Raw genomic sequence first — 22,990 nt, forward strand, 5'->3', positions numbered from 1 at the left:
AGAGTTTTACAGACGAGGAGACAGAATCCAGAAGAGGTGGGGTGACAGCCAGTGAGGTGTAGGGCTGAGACTAGAACTCCTGTCCCTACTCTGATCCAGCACAAAAGATGTTGGGCCCACATCAGGGGGACAAAATTGCTTTAGAACCTTTTCTATGAGCCCAGCAGTCATGCGACATACTTCAGATAACTCATGTTGCACCTCAGGACAGTCCTCTCTTTATAAGATGACCTTTAATCATATTTTGTCCACGCCTTGCCCAGCGCGGGCTTTGCTCACAGGAGCTGCTCACTCTGTTGAGTGAGTGAACCCCCGTGAAGAGCAGCACAAGAAAGACAGCTTCATATCTTTATACAACTAGTTGCTGGAGCTCAAGAATTACGAATCCTGGGCTTCCCTGGTGGCGCAGTGGTTGAGAGTCCACCTGCCGATGCAGGGGACGCGGGTTCGTGACCCAGTCCGGGAAGATCCCACATGCCGCAGAGCGGCTGGGCCCGTGAGCCATGGCCACTGAGCCTGCGTGTCTGCCCCAACGGGAGAGGCCACAACAGTGAGAGGCCCGCGTACCGCAAAAAAAAAAAAAAAAAAAAAAAAAAAAATTACGAATCCTTCATTTTCCTTCCACTTTCCTCACCCCCACAACCCTGGTTCTTGGGGCAGTTGTTAGGAGAAGGAGGCAGCCCAGACTTGAAACCACTCTTCCCTTGCAAGCTCTTTTGACAGCTAGTTAAGGGCCTGCAAACACAAGTGTAAATGCTTCAGAGTCAGGGTAACTTCTTATAAAGTTAGTAATTTATGTAAGGTTAACAACTTCTCTTAATTTATCTGATTTGTAAGTTTGGATATGTGTTTTAAACATTGGATAGCATTTATTTATAATTGTTGGGGAGGCCTGGGCTCTAATTTAGATTTGTTTACTGCTCGACTGGGATATTATACAATAATAATAGGTGGAAAGAGAAAATTGGTGAGTACATATGATCTGTGATCTGTGCTGGGCTCAGAGGGGGGTAGGTAAAAGTGTTTACATCTGGGTCACAGAGTTTATAAGGCCTAATGACAAAAACTTTAAGTTGGCAATGAAAGGAACATCAAAGGAAAGTAAAAAAAAAAAATGTCCAGTTAAGAAATACTTATTTGAAGAGCTGTAGTTTGTCAGGGAAGTGAAAGGTCAGTTCAAGCTGTGTCTGTCTAGGATGACTTTGTAAAAGAAATAGATTTATTTTGTTTTAGGTAGATTCCTGATAGGAGAGGAAAATGAAAGGATATTCTAGGAGGAATAGTGGGGAGAGCCAGTGTACAAGGAGAGAATGCCCACATTTTGTTTCAATTTTGATAGGCTTTTGTTTTTTCAAAAAGCTTTTTAAAAAATTGATTGCTTTGCCAGTGAAGCGTTAGGTGCATTACATGCATTATTTAATTTAATCATCGCAACAGGAAGCTGGTAGTATTATTATCCTCACTTTACAGTTGGAGCAAACTGGAGTTTGGAAAACTGAAGGGTCTTCTTCAGGTTTGCACAGCTAGGAGCCAGGATTCAAATCCAGTCGTCTGGCTCCAAAGCTGTATTGCTCCAGTGTCCAATATGGACACTGTTAGGGCTGGAATGAAAGTGTCATGTATTAGAATAAAGGGAGTGACTTCCCTGGTGGTCCAGTGGTTAAAACTTCACCTTATGAACTTTCATCAAATCTTTAACCGTGGTCATTTTTAAGTCTTTTGTCATTTACAGACAGTTGCGGATGTACTCTGATGCTTTGGAAATATGTTCCTATAAAAGGGTTTCATCTTCAAGGAATTCATGGAAAAGACTGACAAGTACAGGTTTCTGGTAACTGACTCTACTGCTGAACTGAATGAATAAGCATTTTCAGAACTCTAATGGAAAACTGATGAACTCTTAAAATTGCTAACAAAATATCAAGATAATAAAATTAATTACATGGGACTGAGTGAACTGATGAGGATGATTATAATTTTTGTGACTTTCTGTTTGAATTTTAAAAAAAAGTCCCACAAGGACTCAGAGGCAAAAAATATACAAACCAATTTTCACTGCAAAGTAAAGGAGCTGTAACAGTGGAGGATTCCTGGACTAAATGTCAATATTATGACATAGTATGAGTGTGTTTCGTGTTTGATAATTGCAATCATTGTTGCTCCTGTTGTGGTCATCCATTTACAATGCTTGGTGTCAGTCTATTTATCTCTTGTAAAAATAAAATACAGTGTGTGTGTGTGGAAAAAAAAAAAAAGACCCAGGAACTAGGAGAAGGAAAAGGTTTGTGATGCTTCTCTTTTTAAAAAAAAAAAATTTCTTTTGACTTATTAATAAACTATAGAGAAAATTGAAAAAAAAATAGAGAAAAGTACAATAGGATCTTCACATTCTTAAGGAATATTAAACAATAAAAACAAATCACCAAAAAAAATGGTCCACATCAAAAAAAATCTTAAGAAAATAAAGAATAAAGGGGGACAAGACTTCACAGGACGGTTGGGGCCAGGTTGAAGGATGTTAAATGCCAGGTCTTCAGTAATGGAGAGACAGACCTTGAAAAGGGTTCATAAAGGAAGTTGCACGCATCTTCACCGAAGAGATGAGGAATATTCATGTCATGAGATAGAGGTTTAACCTCGACGGGAAGTTTCTTCCAACCGGAGAGTCTGTGATGTGGCTTTGAACCCTTTGGCAGAACCACGCTCAAAGGGCAAGAAAATATTTCTGTTCTCATTGCTGATGCCCCGTGGAAGTGATACTAGGAGCGTCTCCATCTAACAACCCCCTGACACATTTCTACACTTCGAATGTGAGGACTGTGTGTTCATAATGGATGAGTGGATGGACTGTCAGTGAGTCTGTCTTTTGTTTTTTAAAATCCAGTCTATACTACATGTCAGCTTTAGAGGCTGACTTAAATGATGGAGCATTCCGTGGTAGAAAGTACATGGGCTTTGGAACTGGCTAGCCTTGGGATGGAATATTAATTCAATTATGCATCTCCAACCTTAGGCAACGTACCTAACCACCCTGAGCCCCAGTTTTCTCATCTATACATGGAGACATGCCTACCTTATAGCAAAACACTTAGCTCATTTTCTGAAAATCTAATATGTGAAGCACTAAGTCCATCAGATGAGCCTACCACCTGATCCTATCAACATCTTCATTAATGACCAGCATCAGCATCGTGTTTTCATCCAGGTTAGAACTTCTCCAAGCCGTTGGGTTGTAAAGCTCGATACTTCTTTCCTAGGAGAAATAATGTGGGGAAAGTTCGGTCAGTTTGCAATAAGAGGATCTGTGTTCAAGGCGAAGCTCAAACAGTAGGTGACTGAGACCTTGGACAGTGGGTTTAAAGCCAACTTCCCAGGACTGATGTGAGCATTGGTTGAGGCGAAAGCTGTGAAAGTATTATAAACCCATAAAGCTTGATGAAACTCTTAGGCAAAACGGTAAAATGCTATTATGCCATGTCTTTGAAAGAATTCAACTGACATTTCATAGCCCTTGAACTACTACATGACTAGTCCTTTGCTAAAGTGTTTGTAGGCAGAAAGCCTCCCTCTTTGAGGCTCACTTTGCTTCTTTCTCTGGTCTTCGGCCTCCAAGACCATATGCCCCTCTCTCACTGGCATTAAAGATGGTCTGACTCTGGCCTGGTTCCTGCACAAGCAGTGGGAGCTTGACCTGTCTGCTGAGCCCCAGAGCCCATAGCTGCCAAGGAGACCCAGCTGGAGCTAATTTGCTGGGCTGAGTCACAGCGTCTGGTTGGGACAAGTTGGGCGTATCCTTGGGACCCCAAAGACGCACAAGTGTCTCTCTGGGACCTTCTCAGTGCTCACCACTTTGCTGAGTTCCTCGGTGTGGGTGGTGGTTAAGCACAGTTGCTCCCTTCTTCTGAGGAGCTTCTTTTTCCAGAGGAAAGGTTGTCATAATGCACTTTTTTTTTTGGCCGTATGTGGGCCTCTCACTGTTGTGGCCCCTCCCGTTGCGGAGCACAGGCTCCAGACGCGCAGGCTCAGTGGCCATGGCTCACGGGCCCAGCCGCTCCGCGGCATGTGGGATCTTCCCGGATCGGGGCACGAACCCGTGTCCCCTGAATCGGCAGGCGTGCTCTCAACCACTGTGTCACCAGGGAAGCCCCATAATGCACTTTTTAACAACCATGAGTTCTTCAGGACTCCCTGTCATTTAGGACTAAATTGTTTGGTGACATGATAATCACTACAAAATCCAAAGTAAGGGGAGGTCAGGGATGGTTAGCAGAGTTAGAGAAGGTTTATTATTGGTTATCCAGGGGATGTTCATGAAAACATTCATCAGTGCTGCTCAGGAGAAAGAAAATGGTGTCAGCAGAGCAGCCCAGCATGGCCAACTTCCATGGGAAAGCCCCGGCAATCAAAGAGAGCCTTGCCTCAGGATTCCAGAGGCTGAGATGGGCCAGCATAGCTGGCAAGGGCTGACACTGCAGCACAGGGACAGAATTGTAGCTTGGGAATGCAGGGGTTGTGAGTTCAAGTCTTGCTTTTGCATTTTACATTGTGTCATTTATTTCTCTTCTTGTTTCCTTAATTTTGGTCTTGAAAAGAATTCCATCAAACGCTTGCAGAATATTCACCCTCAGGTAACCAGTAAATTTGTCTTTGGGGAGCCGCTTACGGAATCAGACCCTGGCTTCATGTTATCAGAGAGTCAGGAAACCTGCATCCTAGTCTTAGCCTTGAAGCTGTTCCACTCCTTGCCATGCAAAGTCCGGTCCATGGGCCAGCAGCATTACCTGGGAGCTTGATTAGTAATGCAGAATCTCGGGCCCACCTAGATTTGTGAATCAGCATCTATGCCTTAAGATCCCCAGGTGATTCATATGCACATAAAAGTTTGAAAAGCACTGGTCTACATGATCAGCTCAAGGAAGACAGGGTTTTTTCTGTCTTCTTCTTTATTACTTTATATCCACAGGACCTATCTAAAGTTTAGCACATGATGGCTGCAAAATCCATGAATCTTTCTCTGACCTTGAGCATGTCCAAACTTCTAGGGACTTTGTAAACTTCCAGTGACTTTGTAAACTTCCAGGGACTTAATTGTAAAGTGGTGTAGGGAGAGAGGTGGTGAGTGGAGATGCGGTCAACCTTCAATGGTTGAAAAACTGACATGAACATTAGAATCACGGGTGGTAGTGGTGGTTTTTATATGGTTGTCTTTGACCTACTAAGTCAAAAGCTCTGATGATGGGTCATAGGATTGGTATGTTTTAAAATTTCCCTTTATGTTCAATAATGTTTATTACAATAGCATATATGAAAAAAATCTTTAAATGTCCCTCAAGAGGAAATGGATAAGTACAATGTAATACAATTCAGAAATTGAACTGAATGAAATAGAGCTACACATGTAAACATGAATAAGCCTAAAAAGTTTTTTGCAAGAAGAAATTTGCAGAGGAGGTGTGAAGTATGGTGCTGTTTCCTTAAAGTTTAAAAAGTCCGTATGTTTGTAATAGAAACATACTTATGTAGTAAAAGTGTAAAGTCCTAGATGGGAAAAATAAACACCAAGTTCAGGGTAGTAGTTAACTCTGAGAGGAAAGAAGGGGATTGGATAGGAGCTTCATGTTTTATTTTTTAAAAAAGAAAGAAAGAGTAAAGAAAAAATGTTCCAGTAACAATGTGGAAAAATAATTTTTTAAAAAGGAATCTACACGTAATTATTTATGGTTCTATTTTCTCTAATTTTTCTGAATGCTTGAAATATTCCATTATAAAACAACTACAACAAAATTCTTCTGGTGATTGTGAAGCAGACAGTTGGCATCTGGGAATTCTTGCCTTAGATGCTTCTAAGGACCTTTCAGTTCTAAATATGTTTGTATACAGAGAACCCTCTCCCAACCACCCTGTCTTGTTCTCACAGATGACCCATGCCTATTAGGATGTGCCCAAGGCCTGTGGCTTCTCTGCCTTCTGTCCTGATGAGATGCAGCCATAGCTCATGTTTGTGCTGTTGGTGAAACCCAGCAATCTAACTCTGCCTTAAGGACCTAGCCTGCAAGGCCTCCTCCCTGTTGTCTGCTTCTCTCCTTTACAAAAGCAGAAGTTCTGCCCTACAACTATCCTAATATTAGAGCTCTAACCTTAGGGTTACCACCTGCCCCCCGCTTCCCCAAGCTGCATTCATTTTCATAACACCTTCACTGACACTTCAGTTCAATGGTAGGACTTAGTTGCTCTGCAAATCCCAAGAGTTTTCATTGTCTACCCCAAGTATCACCATTTGCAATCAGTTCTCTTATTGCTGGACCTGCTTTCCTAACTTCCTTTCTATTCCAGAGGTGTCCCTAAAGTTTAATCGATAAGGATGACACCTGTTGGTCTGTGACTCAGGGAACATTAAGAAGGTAGAAGTGGCTCTAACAGTATCAAGTGAAATTTTAAATTAAATTATATTATAATTATTTTTAATATACTCTACTGCAGTAGTTCTAAACCAAGGGTGATCTTCCCCTTACCCCCACCCCCACCCCCCTGGCCCTGGCCAAGGGACATTTGACAATGGCTGGAGACATTTTTGGTTTTCACAACTAGGGGAGTGCTACTGGCATGTAGTGAGTAGAGGCCAGGAATGCTGCTAAACATCCTACAATGCACAGAACAACCCTGACCCCCCATAACAAAGAATCACCCATCTAAAATGTCAGTAGTGCTGAGGTTGAAAAACTCAGCTCTACAGACCCTCATATCATGAACATCCCCCTATCAGTGAGGGAGAGTAGATGGGGCTACAGTCCTTTAATGTGGGACCATGGAACGAGGGATATAGGACTCCCTGTGAATATATGTATAGACCATTTCTGTATCATTGTCATGGCATGGCGGTGGGTAGGGAGGTGTTGCTGTTGGAGATGGAAGATGAGAAGAGATTAAGGAGATTAAGGAAAAACTAGAAAGGGACAAAGTCCAGGTACTTGGGAGAATAGAGGGAAGCTGCCTCTGATGCCTTTGAACTTGGCACTTGGCTATAAATAACACTTCCATGCTTCAAAAATACAAGGTAGCTTATTTTAAAATATTCCCAATGCAAAATGTGGTGGATAGTTCCAGTGATGGCCCCGAGTGAGTCATGCCATCCTGTTTACACTTGCCTGTGATGTGATTTTGCAGTTCCTCTGGTCAAGAGGTGGTGTATATTTTCCTACCCCATGAGTCTGGGCTGGCGTTGTCACTTGCCTTGACCTGAAGAATGTGGAGGGAGTGATGATGTGTGACCTCTGAGGCCATGCAGCTTTGGTTTTCTCCCTTTGGGAACATCTCTACCATCCTATGAGGGCTCCCAGCCTGCTAGAGCCTCTTTGAGAAAAAGGCCCAGGTGTCCAGTGTCCCGGCCCAGCCCCCTCCAGCCTTCCAGCTCATTGTGCCTTTGTCAGTGAACCCAGGTGAAATCAGCACATCCACCCAGCCAACCCACAGAGTGGTGAGAGATAGTAACTCTTGGCTGTTGTAAGCCACCACTCTTTGGGGTGGTTTGCTACACAGCAACAGATAACTGGACATTGTGTATAAGGGACTTCATCTGAAGCAGTGGATGATATTTTTGCTTTAGAACATGTGTGTAAATGTCAGATCATGGTTAAGAGAAACTGAGTCCTTCCTCCTTTGTTTCTTGTAGCACTTCTCGGAGCTGCTGGATGAGTTTTCCCAGAACGTCTTGGGCCAGCTCCTGAATGACCCTTTCCTCTCAGAGAAGAGTGTGTCGATGGAGGTAGAGCCGTCCCCAACGTCCCCGGCACCTCTCATTCAGGCTGAGCACAGCTACTCCCTGTGTGAGGAGCCTCGGGCCCAGTCACCGTTCGCCCACGTCACCGCCAGTGACAGCTTCAATGATGGTAAACCCAGGGCAGGGGAAGCAGCTGGGACCTCGGCACCTTTGTCTCTGACCTCCTTGAGGGTGTGGAGTGTGTGTTATCATTAGCGCCCCCTTCAGCCACATACCTGCTGTGTGTGGCCTTGTGCTTGGGCCATGGGGAAATGCAAAGAGACACAGAATACCTCTCTCTACCTGAGACTGTGTGCTCTGGGAATTTGCTAGAGCTGAATGGTACTAATTGCTTTCTCTGACCCTGTGGACTGGGCAGCAAAGCATCCTTTTGCAAATCAAGTTGGCCTATCTGGTTGATAATTCCAGTACATCCATTGTTTCAGAGGTCATGCCATTTTTTTTTCTGAGAAATCATTTTTATGACCATTCTTTCCGTAAACACTTCTTGGGCATCCTCTTAACCTATTTTCAGCATGTTTCATCGACCCCATGTATAGGAGATCTTGTCTAGCATCCCTACGACTTTTTTCATTGGTTACCCTTTCGTGTCCATTATCAATGCCATTAGTATGGTATGTGTTAAAGGTTTAGTTTTCCTGACCTTAGAGATGTTCAGATGTTTTGACTATTAATCCATAGGCCTTTAATTGGTATAGGCTGTATGTATACTTTTAAAATTTAATTTTCTATGTTTGTTTTCCTAGAAGTATAATCAGCTATTTTAGTATCTTGAGTTAAGTTTTGAAAATTATATTCTCTAATACTAGTTTGACATATGCTCTCTTCTCCCAGGAGGATGAAAAGTGTGGGAGATGGTCACTAACTTGATATCCTCTGGCTTGACCTGGATGTCCCCCTCCCTTCCTATACCACTGTACACATGGCAACATCTTGTGAAATGGCTACCTACAGAGCAAGCTCCCTCCTGCTTCTTTGGGTCAAAGGCAAATGCTTCCTATCAACTTCACAAATAGGCTATTAGTTTTGTGGAGGAATCCCTCGTCCAGTTGGGGTTCTTAGGTCTACTACTGGCCTCTAAAAGAACCAACTTTGGGATCAGTAAAACATCATATCTTGGGACAGAGAATGCTCTAGGTTTTTTCTTTCCCATCTCAGATCTATTCTTCCTTTGATTAGAGGTTTGCTGACCAGCAGCCCAGGAAATCTGGCCTTATATCCTCAGTAAAGGGAAGGCCCCAAATATGTGGGTGGATTCTTTCTTGATTGGACCCTCTAGAGCCTTAACTGTATTCTCAGATTTTTCCTGACAAGAGGTCAGATGCATGATGATTTAATCCTTCCTCTCTGTGGTTTGTCCACTTTCTCTACCTCAAATCTGGAGAACAGGGTGAGGGGAAGACTCCTGGGAAGGAAGGGAAGAAGTAGAGCTAAAATAATTTGAGGTTTTGGAGCTGTTGTGAGGGTAAAATGAGATGATGTGTTTAAAGAACTTAGGACAGTGCCCACCACACAGCATTTCAATAAATCAGTGTTTTCTCTTTCATCTTCTGTTGTTGTAGAGCTGTTATTGTTCTTCTTCCTGATCCCCTTCTTTTCCTCCTCCTGCTTCTGTTTCTTCTGCTTCTCCTCCTTTTTGTCTTTCTTCTCCCCTCCTCTGTACTCCATCTTCCTTCCCCCTCAATTTCTTATTAAATCACTTCCAGGAATGACCTCAGTTCAAATGCAGGAATATGGTCTCTGTTATGACTAAATACTCCTCATTTTATCATTACACAGAGGGCCACTGTAAGGACTCAGCCTTCTTCTGGGTTTTAGCTTAGATAAATTCATGCAGTCCCTGCCTTAGTTGTTTTATTTTTTTTTATTTTTTTTTATTTTTTTGCGGTATGCGGGCCTCTCACTGTTGTGGCCTCTCCCGTTGCAGAGCACAGGCTCCGGACGCACAGGCTCAGCGGCCATGGCTCACGGGCCCAGCCGCTCCGCGGCATGCGGGATCCTCCCAGACTGGGGCACGAACCCGTGTCCCCTGCATCGGCAGGCGGACTCTCAACCACTGCGCCACCAGGGAAGCCCAGTTGTTTTATTTTTAAAGTAGACTCTAGCACTAGATGAAAGGTTGGACTAAATTGACTTTTAAGATTTGTTTCCAATCCTGAGATTCTGTATGGGTATGGTTTCTGTTTAATATTTGTATCTGCCTTTGCTCATGGTTTTCCCTGTATTCTCTTTACTGCTTTGCCTCTGTTATTCCTACAATTCCTTTGATGTCTCTATTTCAAGCCCTACTTCCTTTGTGGAAGTCATTTCTGATACCTCTTGTATTAGTTATCTACTGCTGTGTAACAGATCTCCCCAAATTCGTGGCTTAAAGCAGTAGTAATCATTCATTACCTCTCATGATTTCTGTGGATCAGGAATTCAGGACAGGCTCACTTAGCTGCCTCTGTTTGTTGACTGAAAAAAAATGTTGAGAATTATGTTTTTTTATCTGGCAGAATTTCTGAGGACTTAAGCCTGGGAAGCAGCTTCTCAGATAGCTCTGAGGGACTGCTCGGAAGAGGTGAGGGAGGAGCCAGGATATATAGGAGTTTTTGCAACAAAAACCATGTAGTCAGAACATCAAAAGATTACTGTTAATTAAAAAAACCCAGACATCTCAAGTTAGTGAATTTACCATTTTTTCTCTGTATAGGAAGATGCAAGTGTCTGGGCTCATTGAAATCATTCCTCTGATGTGCACCTTAACTATCTAAGACCAGTATCTTGTTCTTTCCCATCCTGAATCCCCTCAGGGTGCACAGCTGGGGACAGATGCAGTGGCTGAGGGCTTGATGGCTACAACATCCTTTGTTTGCTGATATGGCAGGTGGAATTCTTTGTCCACATGGTTCAGGATCTCTCATGAGGTTGAAATCGGATGTTGGCTGAGGCTTCAGTTATCTGAAGACTTTTCCAGGATTAGAAGATCTACTTCTAAGGTGGTTCCATTACATAGCTGGCAAGTTGATGCTAGTGAATCAGTTCCTCTCCATGGCGCTGCTTGAGTATCACCACAGCATGGGAGCTGGCTTCCCAAAGAGTGAGGGATACGTTGGTGGTGTAGTGGTGAGCATAGGCGCCTTCCAAAGAGTGAGAGAGCCAAGACACCAAGGCAGGAGCTGAAATACTTTTTCTGACCCAGCTGTGGAAGTTATTCTGTCAGTCACACAGGGGAGTCCTGATTCCTTGTGGCTGGGGACCATATAAGGATGGGAATGCCAGAAAAACAGGACCACTGGGGGGATGTCTTAGAAGCTGACCACCACACTTCTTCTCATAGTGATGTCTATAAACTGGCTTCTTCCATGTCTGAACTCCTTTATCACATGTTATCAGTGCCTTACAGTGTAGCCATTCATTCTCCTAGTGGTTCTTGAGTTGTTAAGGGAGAAGGTGTAGGAGACTGAATGAAGCATGTTCCCAGCCTTTGGTGATACATCAGGGGAGACACCTGCTCTGCGTGCCCCATCACTGTGCAGACATGCTGGGCTGCAGGTATTTGATCAGGTTACAGTTTCCTGGCTGCTAGCAGTTGTCTTCTGCAGGATCAAGCACAGTGCCAAGTAGAGGTAAGTATTTTACAGGTGCTTTGTGATTCATTTAAAAAATTCATTCCTTAGCTATTCCCTGAGCACCTACTTTGTGCTTAATCTGCCACCGACTATCCTAAGCACTGGGGGATAAAGACTGAACACAATTTATAAAGATCTCTGCTTCATGGAGTTTATATTCTAGGATGTGAGGGGGGAATAGGAAATAAGAAAAAGTAAAGAAGTAAACTATATATATGTATTCGATGGTGATCAGTGATATACAGAAAAATAAATCAGAAAAAAATAGGGAGATGTTGGAGGAGGGGGTAGTTTCTTAATCCATTCAAGTTGCCATAACAAAATACCACAGACTGGGTGGCTTATACACAACAGAAATATATTTCTCACAGTTCTGGAGGCTGGAAGTCTGAGATCAGGGTGTCAGCATGGTTGGGGGAGAACCTTCTCTGGTTGCAGACTTCTCATTGTGTTCTCACATGGTGGAAGGTGCTGGGGAGCTCTGTGGGGTCTCTTTTATAAGGGCACTAATTTCATTACAGAGGGCTTCACCCTCATGATCTAATCACCTCCCCAAGGCCCTACCTCCTATTACCATCACTTTGGGCATTAGAATTTCAGCATATGAATTTGGGAGGACACAAACATTCAAACCATAGCAGTGGGGGAGTTGAGGTTTTAAATAGGATAGACAGGGAAGGCCTTTCTTTGAAGGTAGTATTTGAGCAAAGATCAGCAGATGAGGGAAAGAACTAGGTGTATGTCTAAGAGGCTTCTAGGCAGAGGAAACGGCAAGTGCAGAGGCCCTGTGTCAGGAGTGTGATAACAATATAGCAATACCTATATTGTATTTAGTTATCATCTGTGGAGCTAGTCAGCCATTCAGCAGCCTTGTTTCTAGACTATGCAGATTAGAGCTGGCCGAAACAATCTGGGCAACTTTCCCCTTCACTTCCGTGTTTGTTGAACACTTACTGTATGTCAAGCACTGTCGTAGATACTTGTGAGACAACGATGGTAAAACTTACACCCAGACTCTAGGGAAAATGCCTTGTACCCCAATACTTGATCAGACTGAATATGAGCAGTGTCCCAAGAGGGAAAGAAACTAGAAGTTCAGAGCGTACGCCCAGTGAAGATCACAGGAAGAATTGCATGAACAAGGCAGAATTTCGTTTGGGCCCTAAAGCGTTGAGTAGAGTTGAAACAGTGGTGATGGTTGGAGGGAAGCACATAGTGGGCAGAGGGCTAGGACATTGATTCTTCTAAACCAAGACCCCGACTAAAATGATTGCAAATAAGCAGGTTTCCAAAAGTTGAGGGTCCCTTTCTCTTCCCAATAACACTATTTCTTTGCTTTTTTAATGCTAATCAGTATAAATGCAGCATAAAGGAACTCATAGGTGCCACCTATACTGATAGCTTAGTGTGGGGAGAAATGATCAGTCAGTCTTTTCCAGGAAGCTTTCTTATCATTAGACCAAAGCACACACCATTCAGTTCCCCCCATCTGGCCCCTCCTTCTGTTTAGAGGTGCTATACTGCTGTGCACGAAGAATGTGTCGCTTGCCGTATTGTATCAATAAACAAAAGATGTTGTGGCCATCAAGCTGTCAGCCAGACTGTGCACCCCAAGGGGATTCAGTATGGAAAAAAGCAGGATCCTGGCCCTAGATAGTTCTGGTGCATATCAAAGGGATGATTTCAATGAGCCCAGACTCTTGCGTATTCCCACACAGAGAAAAATGCTAAATTCATTTCCTTGAGGTGTCCGGTTTTCTTTAATAAACAGTAATCTTTTGACGTTCCGGCTACCTGGTTTTTGTTGCAAAGAGTCCTGTATATCCCGGCTCCTCCCTCACCTCTTCGGAGCAGTCCCTCAGAGTTATCGGAGAGGCTCTTTTCCAGGCTTAAGCCCTCAGAAAGTCCGCCGAATGAAACATGATTCTCAACTTTTAGGTTGTGCAACATTTTAAGTCAGCACTGCAATAGGCCGTGCTGGTAATTTGCTGAGAATAGGTACAGTGGGTCAGATATATTTTGCAGAGAGTTTCTGATCCACAGTTCATCTTTGTTAAGTACCGGTTTCTCTCTGAGTAAAAGCTTTCTATGCCAGCTTTTGTTTTTTTCTAGCCACACAGCATGCAGGATCTTAGTTCCCCAACCAGGGATCGAACCCGTGCCCGCTGCAGTGGAAGCACAGAGTCTTAACCACTGGACCACCAGGGAAGTCCCAGCAAAAGTACTTTTATAAGTAGGGGATAATGAACATGGATAGGAACCCTCTGGGATGTGTGAAATCAAAGGTAGGCACTGTGCATGAATGGATGAGGAACTTGCCCTGGAAGGCTTTGTCGAGTTCCTGGCTTCAGTTGTTTTTCTGTGGATATACAAATGTTTGGGAACAGAATTATTTGATTCATTTGAACCCCAATTTGCATCCGCCTTAAGGGAGTATTAATTCACAAAGTTCCCTCTGGAGTCAGTGCTCTCTTAAGCAGTTTGCCTTCCTGATCGAGGAGGATGATAGTCCTTCAGGCAACGCATAAATAGGCAACATTTAAAAATTGCTGTTTGCATTAAATTTCATCTTCTTCATCTTCTGCATTGTTTAAACAGCTTAAGCAAAACTAGGAATTCTTGTTTCTAGTGATGGATATTATTTCATTATATCTCAGAAAGCCAATGATTCCAATCTTCTTGTCCAGTTTTACTGAGATTAAATGCCATTCTTCTGTAATTGCTTCCAAGCCTGAAACAAAGTGATAAGCTGAACAGCTCAAGCACAGACGCTCTCTCAGTTTATTGGATTTCTCTTTTTTTTCCTCACTCTTACTCCCTTTTCTCCTCTCTTTCTCTTTCCCACCATCATCCTTCTTTCCTTCCCTTCTTCCTTCCTTCCTTGTTCTTTCTTTGCTCACTCTTTCTTTTCCCTCTTCCTCCCTCCTTGAACCCCAGGCCAACTATATTGGGCAAATGTAGGTGTTCTTATCCTGTTAGTGTATCATGTTCTTCAGATGGACTGTAGACCCCTAAAATTATATGCAAAATTTTGGACTGTCAACATTTGTCAGTTTTCCTGCTGAGAACATTTATAATTTTTTTAGATCCTCAAAAGAGTCTGTGACCAAAAGAAGGTTGAGAAACACTAGTCTAAGATTACACAGGAGTCATCTGTCTTCAGGGCTGAATTTGACTGTAGCCTTCTCTGAAACACTTGAGTTAAAGGACTTCACATCGTTTGGCAACCACAGGAGCCAGTCCTAGGAATGTGTGCTCGACCCTCAGAACCACCAGAAAGACATCCTACATTCAGCTCGTTCATTTCTGCCCATGATTAAGGCTGCTAAGCACGGTTTTCTGTTCTTTAAAAAAAAAAAAAATAAAGAGGTTATAAAGAGATAAGCAGAAGCTTCCAAGTAGACTGAAGAATAAAAAGCTTATATGTGAATGACCAAGTCTTGCACCTCACCACCTGGAGGGTATCTTCATGAGTTACTCTATTTTGGTCATGTTCCTTTGTAATTAAATTGGGAGGCTAGGTATTCATTTGCTTTGTTAGTTAATTTCAGTCTTCTTCCTAAAGAAGAAACTTAGTAGTGCTGGATGAAGGCTGTTCAGAGAGAACTAGACATGGCCCCTATCCTCCGAGATGATATAAGAACCAAGTTGGAAATATATAGAATATCAACAGACTCGGCATAAAATATACTAATACAGAAGTGATCTACTGGCACCATGCACAAGTCAAGGTAACTTTATTTTGGGTGGAATAAAGGACTATAACTGTGGCTCTTCCAGGTCTAGAGAGGGTGGGACCAGCACATAAATAATAATCATCTTCCTTCAGGTTAGCCTGGTTAGACTTCTAGAGTGAGTAGGGCAAGTGATGGCTGGGTACATTGGCTTAGTGTGGATATCCTAAGTTTAAGGAGCTGTTTTCATAGGTGGGAATGAAAACAATAATCTGTGAGCTAAACATGAACAGATGCTGCTGGTATGAGGTAGCCTGATGGAAGGCGGAGACTCAGCATTTGATGGGAAACAAGGCCTTAGGAAAGTGGGATGGTGTTTTTTTTGGAGTCTAGAAGAAGAAAATGGTGTCTCGTGGCTGATGATGCCAGAGCAGGGAAGGTGTGCATGGATATAGCAATGCAGGGAGAAACAGAAAGGCATGTACCATCCATGGCAAAGAAAAAATGGATTTTGAAAGGATTAGATGAAACCCAGAGCAGGATTAGCATACCATCGGGTTTGCTGAATAAAGGGTAGAGATGAGTCATGGGTGACTTAGGTTTCCTGTTTGCAGTGGGAAGACCTCTTGACGTTGAAATATTCCAAGGCCGTGGGACCTGGGAAAGAAAGTCACAGAGAGATGATAAATAGCTGTATCTTCATCACATTTGATTAGAGCTATGGGTCTGAGCTGACAAGAGCATGGGTCTGAGCTGTCTTAGAGGGGTAGATTCTAGGGTAAAAAAAAGGCAGATGTGTCTGTCATCTCCCTACAGAGAGTAGCTGGGTCCCCTCACATGGATGCGCTACAGAAAGAACCTGATGTGCTTGGGATAGACAAGCAGAGGAACAGCCTTCCTTTCCGAGTCTGAAGCCTGGGCTAGTGGTGAATGCTTTTTTGCTATTCATCTTCCTTTTGAGATTACCTTTTATTTTCTTTTTCTAACAGGTTAAGAAAATAATGATGCTTTCCCCCCTTTTAGAAGTGAAATCATGACTTCTTCGTTTGCCTGGCCACTGCAATGCTAGAATGGTATAAGAAAGCAATATGTACAGCTATCTAGCGTTAAACTTACTCTATTCATGGGTAAGAGTCATTAATTTTCATGAAGGAAAAGAAATGTACACACAAGGGTTTTTTGCATATATATACTAAGTAAATCTTTTGAAATCGGTCATTTGCTCTACAGATATTTATTCAACGAATACTTTAAACACAGTATCCTATGGGAAGACTTGAGATGCCAAATGCAGAACACGGATGGAGTATAGCGATTCATCTCTGGAATCAATTTGCCTGAATTGGAATCTGGGCTCTGCCACTTACTAATGGTGTGATCCTGGGCAAGTGGCTCAACTCTTGTGTTTCTTTCCTGATCTTTTTTTTTTTTTTGCGGTACACGGGCCTCTCACCGTTGTGGCCTGTCCCGTTGCGGAGCACAGGCTCCGGACGCGCAGGCTCAGCGGCCATGGCTCACGGGCCTAGCAGCTCCGCGGCATGTGGGATCTTCCCGGACCGGGGCACGAACCCGTGTCCCCTGCATCGGCAGGCGGACTCTCAACCACTGCGCCACCAGGGAAGCCCTTTCCTGATCTTTAAAATGGGAATAATAGTAATAATACTTAACCTTGTGCTGTTGTTGGGGGGAGTAAATGAGTTAGTATGTACTAAACATTTATAACAGCGCCTGGCAATTAGTAAACACTAAATACATATTAGCACTTGTTATTATTGCCCTATGTAAATTACCACATAATTAAATACATAGTTTATCAACTGGCCACAATATGAACACCAGAGTAAGGGAAAGAGGTTCTGTAAGCACAAGCACAGAAGGCATGGAGTGAGGGAGGTGTACAAGAGAAATCGCATCCATCACAGAAACCTGTGTAAATACGTGAAGACATTTAGAACGGTGACTGGCACACAGTGAGCTCTCAGAACACTTCAGCTCTTATTTGCTGGTGTTAAACTGGAATTCTTAACCTCAGGAACATTGGATTAGGAGTCCATATAAACGAAGGTGAGAAGTATAGAAAGAACCAATATTGTACCTTTTGTAGTGGCTAATTATGGGCTCAAAATAACATTAATTGAAGAATGCTCACTTTTGGCTAGAGATCTGTTTCATCATTGATCTCTTGCAAAGCAGTATGCTAGAGGGGCCAGGGGCAGGACTGTGGGTCTGGTTTGCCTGGGTGTGGATCCCAGGTTGGCCGTATACCAGCTGGGTAACGTAGGGTGAGGGAGTTAATCTCTTAGTGTCCTTGTCTATAAAATGAGGGTAATCATAGTACATGCCTTCCAGGGTCACTCTTAGGATTAAATTAATTAATATATATCTAAAGCACTTGGAATAATGCTTAGTACATAGTAAACACTCACAGTTCAGTGTTTGCTATTTTTACTATTTTCAACACTTCTTCATGCCACTCACCACTGGAGGAGATTTCAGGGTCCAGGCACTCAGGGAGGGGACTCTGGGCAGGCAGGCGCCTACCTTCTGTCTGAACATGCAGTGGGCTACAGCTTAATATGATTCTGACATATTCAACTGCATTCCTGCCCCTCTCCCAGCCTCCAGAACCCAGCCTTAGCATTTTTCTTTAAGAGTTGTTTACATCAAAAATCGGCCAAGATTTGCCAGCTCCTTTGAAATTTTTCAAAGGGCAAACACAGTTATCAAATGCTGAAGGATTTAGATGAGGCATACTTCTTTAATTTACAAAAATTTCCTTTTTACTTTAGACATATTATGTAAATAGCTAATGGGTACATATATGTGTATATCATGTAAGTGGCATTTGTCCTATGTGATTTCTCTTTTTAAAAGTACACAGACACACCATATATAAATGAGTGTATGTGTATATATATATAAAACACACACACATATATGAGACATATTTATAAAGATACTACCTACTCCCAATTTAGAGTTTAATCTTTTTTCCCTTCCCAGGAATCAGTATCTATTCAGTGCCATTATTTACGCAGCACATATGGAAATGATTGAGGACCTGCATTTTGGTGTTGCCTCTATGTTAGTTTTGGTTTGTGGGGTTTTTAGCCGCTATCTTGGTAATCTCAGCATCTAGCTCCATTGCTCATAGCTGCTCCATTTCATCCTTGGATATGAAGGATTCATCGCCATGAGACAGTGGCTTGTTTTTATTTTCTTGCTGACAGCTAAGTGGTGATGACGAGGAAATTTGCCAGTCGAGTTTGACCTTTGATAGGGAGCTGTTTATTTTATTTCATTTTTAATTTTTTTATAAAGTTATTTTATTTATTTACTTTTGGCTGTGTTGGGTCTTTGTTGCTGTGCACGGGCTTTCTCTAGTTGCGGCGAGCCGGGGCTACTCTTTGTTGCAGTGCGCGGGCTTCTCGTTGCAGTGGCCTCTCCTGCTGTGGAGCACGGGCTCTATGTGCGCGGGCTTCAGTAGTTGTGACACGCGGGCTCAGCAGTTGTGGCTTGCGGGCTCTAGAGCGCAGGCTCAGTAGCTGTGGCGCATGGGCCTAGTTGTTCCATGGCATGTGGGATCCTCCCGGACCAGGGCTCCAGCCCATGTTCCCTGCGTTGGCAGGTGGACTCTTAACCACTGCGCCACCAGGGAAGCCCAGGGAGCTGTTTAAATAAAATCAGATGATACGCTGGTTGTGCTTCTTACTCCCCACCGTGCACTACTGACCTTATTGGGTGATGTTTTCCTTCTGAAATGAAACTTAAAAGGCATATAGATACAATTTACAAAAAAAAAAAAATTCACTCACTATCTGAGCTTCAAGTATTAGAAATTGGACATAGAGTGTATACTGAATCTTGTTTTTGCAGTTTTATCAATAACTCAACCATCTGAGTTCTAGGCCATGGTGCTCTGCTGATCTTTTGCCAATGAAATAAAACTACAAAAATAAGGTCACATAGAAAAATTGTAATACATATTCTGCTGGTTCCCTTTCCCTTTATCCTTTGTTAACCCCCTACCTCACAGGTTACATTTGTCATTTTGTTTTCTCCAATTTGATCCACTGAGGGACAGAGTATAAGTCAATACCTAGTAGTTCAGAATGAAAGCTTTTTTCTCTAATTTCAACCGCCACTGGAATGTTCTCACCGAACTTCTTACTGGCTAACTTTCTTCAACTGAAATCATTTATTTTATTATATAATTGGTAGATCAAGTCAGTCAATCTACAAATATTTATTGATATGGTTCACAGTTGGTGGTTTAGAGGAATTATTATGGGAACAAGGTGTAACGATTTGTTGCCATAGGTTCTGATGTCATGGATTTAATTTCTTGTATATACATGCAGCTGTATTGTATCAGCCAGCTGTACTCCTGCATAACAAATCACCACTAACTCATTAGCTTTGACAACAATCACTTGTTATTAGAGTCACATGTCTGTGCCTTGGCTGGAGCTTGGCTGATTTAGGCGTGGAGGGTCAGGGGCAGCTGGGTGATTTTGCTGATTTCAGCTAGATTCACTCACACGTCTAAGGCTGAGAGTTAGCTGATCTTGGCCAGGCTCATCTGGGAGCAACTCTGATTTATGTGTCTGTCCTCCTTCTGGGATCAGTAGACTGTCCTGGCACATCCTTCTCATAAGTGTGATGGCAAAGGTACAAGTGTGTAAGTTCAGTTGTACAAGTGCATTTCAAGACTTTACTTGTGTTGCAAAGCTAACATCCTCTTGGCCAAAGCCAGTTATGTGGCCAATCCCAGGGTAGGGATTAGTCCCCAGTGGGAGGGCACTGCAAAATTACATGGCAAAGGACAGGGATAGAGGGACAAACGAAGAACTGGAGCCAGTTATGCAATTTATAACATATATTAAGGTACTCATTGACTCTTCTTAAGTCAAGGGACTCTAAATGGGCCACTTGACCCACTAAGGCGTCTATGTAATAATTACCATCATAAAATATGAAGCAGAGCAGGCAGAAGCAGGCCATGTCCATGTGTGATCATCCAGGGACAATATATTCCCAGTATAGGAAATTTAGAAATAGTATGAAACTAGAGAAAAAAAAAGTCACTCATGTTCTGAATTATTCTCCAGAGATATTTTTACTATTTTGACATATTTCCTTTCAGTCTTTTTTTCCTATCAGTTTCTTCATTAATAGTATATAAATTTATATTCAGGTTTTTTCCTTAATATTCTATCATAACTCTTTGCCTTGTTATTAAAAAGTGTTTAAACATGTAACATTACTGGCTGCATAATATTTCCATTGTATGGATGTACCCTAATTCATTCACTTTGCCCTTACTTTTTGCTCTTTTGGTTACTTTCAGTGTTTTTTGATTATAAATAATGCTGCAGTGAGCATATCTGTGCACACATCTTTTTAAAAAAAATATTTATTTATTTTATTTTATTTTTGGCCGCATTGGGTCTTAGTTGCGGCACACAGGCTCTTTGTTGTGGCACAGGGCTTCTCTCTAGTTCTGGCACGCAGGCTCCAGGGCACGTGGGCTCTGTAGTTGTGCGCAGGTTCCTGAGTGCATGGGCTCTGTAGTTTGTGGCACACAGGCTCTCTAGTCGAGGCATGCAAGCTAAGTAGTTGTGGCGCGCTGGCTTAGTTGCCTCTTGGCACGTGGGATCTTATTTCCCTGACCAGGGATCGAACCCACATCCCCTGCATTGTAAGGCAGATTCTTTACCACTGGACCACCAGGGAAGTCCCTGTGCACACATCTTTATCTACATGTTTAGTTGTTTCTTTAATGGATCGGGAGATCTGGGTTCTGCCACATATTTGCTGTGTGATTTAGACCTACATGTTAGTTTCCTCATCTATAAAAACACATATCTGAGGTTGATGGCCTTAAACTTCTTTCTAATTCAAAAAACATCTTTCAAGGTAGAGTAATAAATTGCTGTACTGAAATGGAAGCATGAAGGCAGCACCAGTGGTTTGTCCCCAAAAGGCTCAGGGGAGGAGAGGCAGCTTCCTTGCGCTTTTCTCTTGGAAGAGTTCAGGGGAAGTTTTGTTTCATAGTTCACATATCATTATTTGTCCGTCAGTCTCCATCTCTGATACAGCAAAGATTATATAAAAAATTTTAAAATGGGGGTGTAGGACACTGAGCATTAAGAATATAAACTATCTTGGGCTTCCCTGGTGGCGCAGTGGTTGAGAGTCTGCCTGCCAATGCAGGGGACATGGGTTCGGGCCCCGGTCCGGGAAGATCCCACATGCGGCGGAGCGGCTGGGCCCGTGAGCCATGGCCGCTGAGCCTGCGCCTCCGGAGCCTGTGCTCCGCAACGGGAGAGGCCACAGCAGTGAGAGGCCTGCGTACCGCAAAAAAACAAAACAAAACAAACAAACAAAAAACCAAAAATAAAAAAAGAATATAGACTATCTTGACCTATTTTATGAATGTGTGTGCTTTGAGAATGGCTTAGCCAGATTGGAAGAACTAATTTCATTACCTGTCTCTATTTTGCTTGTAATTTTGTATTTGCTTTTTGTATTTAGTTTTACCTGTTGTGCCTTGTGAATTATGTTTCATCACAGTAATTGTAACCACACAGCCATGGGATCTGGCCTTATCTCACCATTCCCTGGTAATTGCATGTGACCTTTTCCTCAGGGATGCCTCCTTAACTGTTAATTTTAATATATACTGAGACTATATTTCATCTTACTGTCTCTCTTCCAGTCTCTGCTAGAGGTAAATATTGCTCAGTGTGGACAGGCTGTAAGTGTTGACAAGGCAGAGGTATGAACACATCATTGCTGAGTGGAGAAAATGTGATCTGTGCTCTCTCTGTCTCTCCAGCCCCTCCCCACATCTGTCCTGAGCATGTCTTCCTTACAGGTGGCAGAGACCTCACGCCTAAGCTCATTCTGGGAGTGGTGTTAGGTACTTCGTTTGGTTCCTCATCCAGTTGCTTCCCCAAGCTGAGCTAGGGGGCCCATCTGCCCAGCAGGGTTCTGCATCAAGTACAGTGTGGTCTCCATCCTCTGGCTGCTTTCAAAAGGACCTTTGTTACCTGCCCCTCCCGCTCGGCCAGGATGTGGCGCACACCCCGAGAATGACGGAAATCCTCCATCACCCCATAGCACTCAGCAGCTCCATAGAACCAGCTCTAAAAGCAAACACCTTCAACCAACCTAAGTCTTGCCCGTCTTTATTTGACCTCAGGAAATAAATTGGGGCTGGAATAATTAATTGAGTCAATTAGAAATTGGATTTGGGGGAAAATTATTTTCCATGATGCATGTGAATCTAACCTTTCCCTGTGTTTGAAGGAAGTTGCTTATGAAATACAACCTTCCCTGGTGGCGCAGTGGTTGAGAGTCCGCCTGCCGATGCAGGGGACACGGGTTCGTGCCCCGGTCCGGGAAGATCCCACATACCGCGGAGCGGCTGGGCCCGTAAGCCATGGCCGCTGAGCCTGCGCGTCCGGAGCCTGTGCTCCGCAGCTGGAGAGGCCACAACAGTGAGAGGCCCGCGTACTGCAAAAAAAAAAAAAGAAACACAACCTTAACAATTGCGAACTTCAGTTTTTAGCTTCCGTGCCCACTCTTCCACTGCCCTCTTGACAGTTCTGAATGATGTTCATGTACCTTTTCATAAGAAAAGTTGAGCCCAATTCTTGAGTGTAAAATAATTCATAATGTGAATGACTTTGCTCCCCTGGACAGTAATAGTTCATGAAGCACCTGGTGTGTGTGTGTGTTTAAACGTTTAAACGTTTAAACGTTTTCATAAAGCAAGGGAGCATATCTTTGCTTTATTTTAGTCTCGCTTTAGTAAAACTGGTAACAGGTGAGGAATGCTGACTTTGGGAATCTCTGACTTGTTTTCTCTCGTTCTGCACCTGTTTGCAGCCTTCTTACTGTTGTTCCCTTTCCTGCCC

The 22,990-nt window shown here is 43.1% G+C and overlaps 1 protein-coding gene across 3 annotated transcripts in view; it reads left to right on the forward strand.

Annotated features, from left to right (window-relative positions):
* Positions 1-22,990, forward strand: part of CREB3L2 (cAMP responsive element binding protein 3 like 2) — a 117,451-nt gene that overhangs the window by 59,964 nt on the left and 34,497 nt on the right. For all 3 annotated transcript variants that reach the window (XR_003002804.1, XR_003002803.1, XM_024741648.1), the window contains exon 2: positions 7,670-7,886. Coding sequence is in view for 1 of the 3 variants with exons in the window: in XM_024741648.1 (XP_024597416.1) it covers positions 7,670-7,886 (217 nt within the window). In the remaining 2 variants the exon portion in view is untranslated. The remainder of the gene's footprint in view (positions 1-7,669; positions 7,887-22,990) is intronic.

The sequence above is a fragment of the Neophocaena asiaeorientalis genome, unplaced genomic scaffold (assembly GCF_003031525.2).
Source record: "Neophocaena asiaeorientalis asiaeorientalis breed wild unplaced genomic scaffold, Neophocaena_asiaeorientalis_V1.1 scaffold692, whole genome shotgun sequence".
Taxonomy (NCBI): domain Eukaryota; kingdom Metazoa; phylum Chordata; class Mammalia; order Artiodactyla; family Phocoenidae; genus Neophocaena; species Neophocaena asiaeorientalis.